We start from the raw sequence: 7,909 nt of genomic DNA on the forward strand, positions 1-7,909 counted from the left end.
AGCTTCGACCACATGTCGATGAAGAGCTGAGAGAAATACGTGTTGACACGACGCCTGCTGGATGAATAAGAGAGAGAACGCTATATCTTTATTCTCCACGTGTTGCATTGCTCATGCGTGCTCGGGTACTTCCACTGACGGCAAATCCCTTGCACATGCGCAATGGCACTTCCCAAGATGGCGGCCACACGCGCCACTACAAGCAGATGTGCTCCAAGAGAAAACAGTTGGGGTTTACCCTAGCTACCTAATGGCTACCTCTGAAGAGTGGTGGGTTACATAATCAGACTGTTACCTAACACTCTGTTGAACCCCTTGTGTGAAACCGATTGGTAAGATCGGCCGTAATGAATATATAATATTGTACATTTCTGTCTATCAATATGTATATACTGACAGACAGATTTCCACCAAATTTCCACACACTTCTGTAATATTTAAAAACATCAAATACTTCTAACTGGTTTGTTTCGAGTTTGAGATTTTAAAAGAATCGTTAAAGCGTCGGACAAAATGCCGAGTGGTACTTAATTACGGTTCTTTACGATCTGCGTTCAAATTCCGCTGCAGTCAGCTTTGTCTTTCATCCTTTTTAGATCAGTAGTAATACGAAGCACGACTCTTCTGCAAGATTCATATTTGTATAATACAGCCAAGATGAGAATGGAATTAGAAAAGAAGATAACGAATGAGAATTTCGTTATCAGCATGTAAAACTACAATATTTCAAAAATATTTGGCGAAAATTTTAAGTACTTCAAGTGAAACAAATAACCAATAATTTTAATAAAGTATTTAATTTACTAAACTAAATGAATAATTACAATGAAAATTAATTTTAAAAGTCACAGTCCCTCAGTTAACTCTACAACGGACAATACTGGTGTTTTCTAATTTCAAAATAATCCAAAACATAGAATTACCACGGGTGGTCGCATGACTGAGTTGCAGCAACAGTCAAGCACTTTCTCAATATACCAACGGAAAAATTTAATTTTTTTCTTTCCTTCCCAGATCCAACAATTAAAATTGTCTATTTGTAAATGCAGAAAGTCATTGGGTGACTTTTATAAAAATAAAATAAATCAAAAGAACTATAATTTTCTCGATTCTAAAACAAAATACAAAAAGAAGACTGCACTCAACAAGTTTTGACATATCAACATGTTTATACTAGCTAACGTAAGCGACACAGGTGAAGTTATACCTCAACTTAAAATATTACTTAACATTCAGTTGAAACGTAATTTCAAAAAAATATAGAGTCGTTTTAATTATGTATAATTACAGTTCTTTAAATAATTTTTTTAGCATATATGTATATATATACTAAATAATACGATTATTTAAATTTTAAAAGTTTTTTTTCATCCCGTGTCAGCTTGTCGTTGACGTAAGCGGTTAATATCACATGGAGGCAAGAGAAAGTAGATGACATGGAAGAGACGAGGTGTGGAAAATGGACAGAATAGGTTGTTAATATGGTCGCTTGAATATGTTACAACAGAGCAAACCAAACCCGATTGCTCTGCACAACACGGATTTCGTCTTACGTAAACGGTTTAAAGCTGATGTATCGCCTCCTCAATCGAATTTTCATGGAGATTCTAAATTTTCAACGGTGCAAAGCTCACCGGTGGGAGCAAGGCGTAAACGTCCTGGTATGTACATATATATACACACACACACATTCATACGTATTAATATATATATACACGCACACACACATTTATACACACATCTGTACGTTTGTACACATATGTGTTCTTATGTACTTGTATATACATATATGTATGTGTGTATACACATACATAAACTCTACAGTATGTATAAGTGCCCTTTCATTTGTACTCAAGTGTGTATATAGACATTCAGATATAAACACACATGTATACAATATATATTTATATATATGCATATGTTTGTATGTAATCCTTAAACGTATATATTATATAATGTATTTCTTAGTTTTCCTTCGTTTAAAAAAAAAAACCCACAAAAATAGGACCAAGAAACTTTGTAAGTTTTAAAAGAATTCGGTAAAATTTTGTAAATTGTTCGCACGTTTCCATAATACTTACTTAAACTATACAAATATGTTAGTCACCATTGTTGTAAACAGCTTGTAATTTGAAGGAGATTTGGCTGCTATTTCTACCCTCTCGAACGACCAAGTTCCGCATTTTCCATTCCAGCTGTTTTATGTAACATTTTCCTCTCAAATGTACATTCGCTGTTTTTCCAACTCTTATTTATCTTTTTCATTTAGTCGTGTAAAATTTGAAGCATTATCTTTCTCCATTTGGCGTTGTTTCTCTCAAACTATTTTATGCCCACTGTTGCCCGGGATGTTGTTTATATATATATATATATAATTTATATATGTGTGTGTGTTCTACGTGTGCATTTTACTCTTAATCATATTGGTCTCAATAATTATTTCGTTGTCTTTTTGTCAAACTTCTAGAATACGGACGTGTGTGTGTGTGTATATATATATATATAATGTGTGTGTATATATATTTTGACCTCCTGCTGCTCAAGGTCCGAGATGAACCTACATTACGGCAAGAAACTCTCAAAAGAGGGTAGCCATATCGAACTCTCTCTTTCACAAAAAGCATATGTCAAGAGAAAGACCATTGAAACGGTGACAGCACTGGCAGTGCCCCAGCATGGCCACAGCCATTGGGCTGAAAACGCATAAACACACACGCACTGCCTATTTATAGAACTGATTCAAATCTGCATAGGTGTATGTTTTCACTTCGTAAAGCGTCGATTGGTGCATTTTACACTTGGATATATCGATGTCCCCTTTCCATATGAGGGGGTGCTGAAAAGTTCCTGGCTTTCAGGTTCTCGCGACAGACCTTGCTGGAAGCCCAACCTTCAGAGTTCTTGTAGGAATCTGAGAAGATAAAATCATAATTAACTGATCCCCCTGTATTTCCTTTTACCCAAAGCCAGGAAGTTCTCAGTCTCCCCTCCCCCCGTATATATATGTGTGTGTGTGTGTGTATACTTTTGAAGAATTAGGCTAGTTATTCCACCCCGAAAGAGGTAGGAACGGGTTTACATAGTTACAAGCAGCAGCAGCAGCTTATCTGTTGCTATTGGCAGGCATCTCTCTCCCAGAAATCTGAAAGCAGTGAAGATGAAAGCTAAAACACCTGTGTAACTGATGCTTCAGTTTAGATCGAAAGATACACGGGTACATAATACCTTCGTTTGTAACTGTAGATACTATCTATGCGTTGCTGTTGTTGTTGAATACATATTTTCATTCATGACCATCTCGTCTTGGCTGCTGTTTCTACATTTATATTATCCAATGTTTCGTGTTCTTTCTGAAGACGAGAGTGAGATTTGTGGGTGATTTGGCTATTATTTCTTGCATATCGAACGACTACCCCTTTATTGGCTCCCCTGTTTTTTTTTTGGTTTTTTTTCTACATTTTATAATTATTTGTTATCAGTGTGTGTATGTGTAATTAGTTCTTTAATATTCATTGTGTAGGGCGGCGAGCTGGCAGAATCGTTAGCTCGCCGAATTAAATGCTTAGCAACATTTCGTCTGTTGCCGAGGTCAGCTTTACCCTTCATCCTTTCCTGGGGTAAATGTAACCGACTTAACTCCTAACCCAAACATTGCTGGTCCTGTGCCCAAACTTGGAACCAATATTTATTGTGTGTGTGTGTTAATGCGTACTAGTTTCTTAAATAAGGGAACTGGCGTTGTGGAAGGTGATTAGTTTCAGATGCAATAGAGGTACAGGAACAGATGTCTTAGTGTTAAGGAGATGCATGGTTATCCCATATGTTATATATAATCGCTGAGTTAGTCAAACGTTAACCTTGTCTGTCAGTGGAATAACATGTTGGCTTCAGATTTTTCTTGAAACCTCTCTCTCAGGATCAAAGAAGTAAATATACGAATGCTTCTTTTGATTCCATCAGGGACGGACTGAGAGTATTAAGGACCCTCAGGCGTAACTGTTTACCAGGTCCCTTAGCATTGATTTACTAGAGTGCAGGCCCTTTGGCAGTGCCGATTGCCCAATGGCTCAGTCCATCTCTGATTCCTTCACATCTGAGACCACCACGTCTGGTTCTATGATGCAACCCCCACTTAATGTCTTCATTTTAAAGTGTTCATATTTAAATTAAAACATGTCTCCATAATTTTAAGAACCTTATATTTGAAATAGGAACTCCCATAACTAAATCCTTTCAAATTCTTGACGTATTTTCCAAACGGTTTTCAGCATTGGTAATGTATTCTTTCATTAGCAGTATAGTAATGGAAAGGTGAAATATAGACAAAATTCTGCTTTATATTACAAAATGATCTGTATGAAAACTACAAAAGCATTGTCCCATACTTAGGTTCAATGAAAGAATATGAAGATTTACTAAATGAAGTCTGATGTCATTGATAGAAATAATTCGATAATAATGGATCCTAATTTTTAGGCCACAACTCCTTCATTTCAAAAACTAATCTCCATTGAAGTATTTCTTTATTATAAATTTTAATTCGGTTTGTTGCTTGGGTGAAACAATGGGCTTTGTGCAATTATAGAAGTTAATCACACATATTGTACTGTCACATGATCTCACATAACATACACACACTTGGATACATATGCACAAAGACTGAGAGGTTGTCTGATTATTTGGAGTTAAATGAATAATTGGTTGGAATGAATATGCTCACCATTCAGTGCATTCACATTGGGGAGTAGTAACGACTAGGGTAAGGTAGCTGACTGCTTATTGTGATCATTCGTCTTTTGGTTTCCTGTAGCTTTGCTCTCTTTTACAAACCCAGTGAGCATACATATATTTCCTGTTTCAAAGAAATTCGAACAATACATATAAGACCCAAGTTAAAAAGATTCTCAACAATTCAAATTTTCTGGTTGACATTAAGACACCCACAAAACTTGACATAAGGATTTAGCTAATCCCATCAGGTGGTGCTGTTAAGTTAGACATGGCCTGGACCAATCTTTAGTTGAAACATATCTAAGTTATCTAAGATCACCATTTAATAGTTGTTGTTGTTGCTGTTTGAATTTTGTTATTTCTTATTACAGGAGGAGATGAGAAGAAAGATTCTAAACTTAAAGACTTCATAAATTATCCAACTTTTTCTGTCTCTGAACTCCGGCGTTTTGCCATCAGTTCAGGAGGACTTTTGAAAAGTGCAAACAGAAAGCGATGTTGGCCGATGCTTCTAGACATCGATGTAGATAACATACCTCCAGCACCAAGTAAGTTTCTTTTATCTGGTCTACATTTTCTTTTAATCTTTTATTACTAATAGGTGCAAGTTTGGCTTTGTGGTTGAAAAAATTGTTTCTCCAACTACATGGTTTCAGGTACAGTCCCACTGTGTAGCACCTTGAGCAAGTGTCTTCTATCCTAACCTCAAACCAACCAGAACCTTGTGACCTCACATCTTCAGTTTTCATCTTCTATGAACTTCTTCCATTTCTATGGCTTGACCTTCAACCACACCACATGTACATACAACCAGTGCAGTCCTTTCTGCTGCACACTCCATCTGGGAATACTGATGCCCTTTTTTTCCTCTCTCTCTCTCTCTCTGCTCTCCTTTCTCCATCGTTGATGCACATTAACAAGTCACCCAGCAAAGTATGCTCATCTCATTTGTTATCAACCTTCAAAATGACCTTCACATTCACAACCCATGTCTCTCAACCATGCTGTATCATACTTCATATACAAGCATCATTCAACTTGCCCTTCACTCAAAGAGAAGCCCTTTTTTTTGCCAGCAGAAGTAATACCACCCTGAGCTTTTTTCAATTACAACCTTTTAACTCTCTCAATTCAAGACCATTCTTCAACTGATTCAGCTTTAAGAACTTGATTATCAGCATGGGCAGCCAGTTTTGAACTCATCTGTTAGACCATGGTCAGTAGCTAAGATCTGGCCCATGTTGGCTACCTTCTTGCACATTAATTTCCTTGCTGAACTCATTGCTAATACTTCCTTACCCTGAAAGTACTTTTATATATAAGCCCTGCATTGCTTCTCCTTAATCCTTTCTTATATAAGGCCGTCATGGCTCTCTCAACCACTACATTATAGATTGTGGTACCTTATCAAAAGCCTAAGAATGTCTCTTGTAAGTGCCTCATTAAATTGAGGGCGTCTTACATCCTGACAAAATCTTGCACTATGATTTTTGAAAGAAAATTGTAAGCTATTTAATTATTCTCTCCAAATTATTTTCAAAATTTATTCATAAACACATGCAGTCCACTCATTAGAAATGTAATTTGTTTTCTTTGCTCTGTTCCAGAACTTTCAGTATTAAAAACTCATCGAGACTATGAGCAAGTTCTCCTGGATGTTGAAAGATCTCTTTCGAGGTTTCCTCCAGGTTTGTATTGGATTATGTTAATGTTGATGGGAGAGAGGAAGGAGAGTAGGGGTTGGCTGTATTGCTGGGAGCACTCTGGGTAAGAAGGGGAATGAGGAAACAATAAAAAGGAAAGTGCTTCATCTGGGATGCGAGATGTAATAGAAATGAGGAAAGCTGGGATAGAGGTATGCAGTTTGTTAATTCAGAGAAGTGAAGGGTGTTGTTGTGGCAATGGAATCGACAGAAAGAGAAGTATATTTGGTGTCTGTAGGGTTTCAGGTGTGTTGATGTTTGTCACTCAAATAGCCTTTGAATATGATCTTGGCTGAGTGTATGAATGTCTGTGTATGTGCACTTCTAATAGTATGGGAGATATAAAACTTTACCTTAAGAAACATGACAATTGATAGTGGGGGTGAGAGAGAGAGAGAAGGAGGGTCAGTAGTGTACACTATATAACAATGCTATGTGGGTTTATATCCCTGCTAAATCAACTTGCCCCACACACACACACACTGCAGTTTCTAGTGGTGCTCCTGCTATCCTTTGTACTGTGTGACACCATTACTTGTGAATTTTATAAGAATTAACATAGAGAAAATTCTTTGTGTCTCTGCTAATTCTTCTGGTTAATGTAAGAAATTTTGATGGAATCTTGTTAATAAGAGCCATTAGACATCATTGGTGAAGATTTATCACCATGTTCTACGTATTGTCTCTCAGTGTTCTTTGTTCTTCTTTTAGGAATGCGAGAGGATAAACGACTGGTTCTTCAGGATAAACTTGTGGTCCTCATTCTTCATGTTCTGATCAATCATCCAGAATTGCATTATTATCAGGTTGGAGATTCTTCTTTTTATGATCAATTCATTTACTAAAGCTTTAATATTTTAATATCGTTATCCCTGTTTACATTCTGTGTTCAAATTCCACCATGGTCGACTTTGCCTTTCATCCTTTCGGGGTCGATAAATTAAGTACCAGTTGCATACTGGGGTCGATCTAATCGACTGGCCCCCTCCCCCAAAATTTCAGGCCTTGTGCTTAGAGTAGAAAAGAATATCATCATCCCTGTTTTACATCTGCTTTCTCTGCTATTCAAAGTTACTGCCCTCCAAGACAGACTGGAGGGTCATGTCTTGCTTATATCTTTTACTTGTTTCAGTCATTGGATTGTGGCCATGCTGGGGCACTGCTTTGAAGAATTTAGTCAAATAAATCGACCACAATACTTCTGTTTTTAAGCATTGAGATAGGAAGAAACTAGGGTCTTTCATAGAAATCATCATCATCATCGTTTAACGTCCGCTTTCCATGCTAGCATGGGTTGGACGATTTGACTGAGGACTGGTGAAACCGGATGGCAACACCAGGCTCCAGTCTGATTTGGCAGAGTTTCTACAGCTGGATGCCCTTCCTAACGCCAACCACTCAGAGAGTGTAGTGGGTGCTTTTACGTGTCACCCGCACGAAAACGGCCACGCTCGAAATGGTGTCTTTTATGTGCC

General features: G+C 37.3%; 1 protein-coding gene across 4 annotated transcripts in view; it reads left to right on the top strand.

Moving 5' to 3' along the window:
• The window catches only part of LOC106869195 (TBC1 domain family member 20), a 21,265-nt gene that overhangs the window by 3,645 nt on the left and 9,711 nt on the right, over window positions 1-7,909 (top strand). The window contains exons 1-5 of one of the 4 annotated variants that reach the window (XM_052975230.1): window positions 183-332; window positions 1,382-1,661; window positions 5,103-5,279; window positions 6,339-6,419; window positions 7,146-7,240. In XM_052975230.1, coding sequence (XP_052831190.1) covers window positions 1,496-1,661; window positions 5,103-5,279; window positions 6,339-6,419; window positions 7,146-7,240 — 519 coding nt within the window. In that variant the 5' untranslated portion in view covers window positions 183-332; window positions 1,382-1,495. Of the gene's footprint in view, window positions 1-182; window positions 333-1,299; window positions 1,662-5,102; window positions 5,280-6,338; window positions 6,420-7,145; window positions 7,241-7,909 lie in introns of those variants that run through there. The other 3 variants (XM_052975231.1, XM_014914831.2, XM_014914830.2) reach the window with 3 other exon arrangements.

The sequence above is a fragment of the Octopus bimaculoides genome, chromosome 20 (genome assembly GCF_001194135.2).
Source record: "Octopus bimaculoides isolate UCB-OBI-ISO-001 chromosome 20, ASM119413v2, whole genome shotgun sequence".
NCBI classification, from domain to species: Eukaryota; Metazoa; Mollusca; class Cephalopoda; order Octopoda; family Octopodidae; genus Octopus; species Octopus bimaculoides.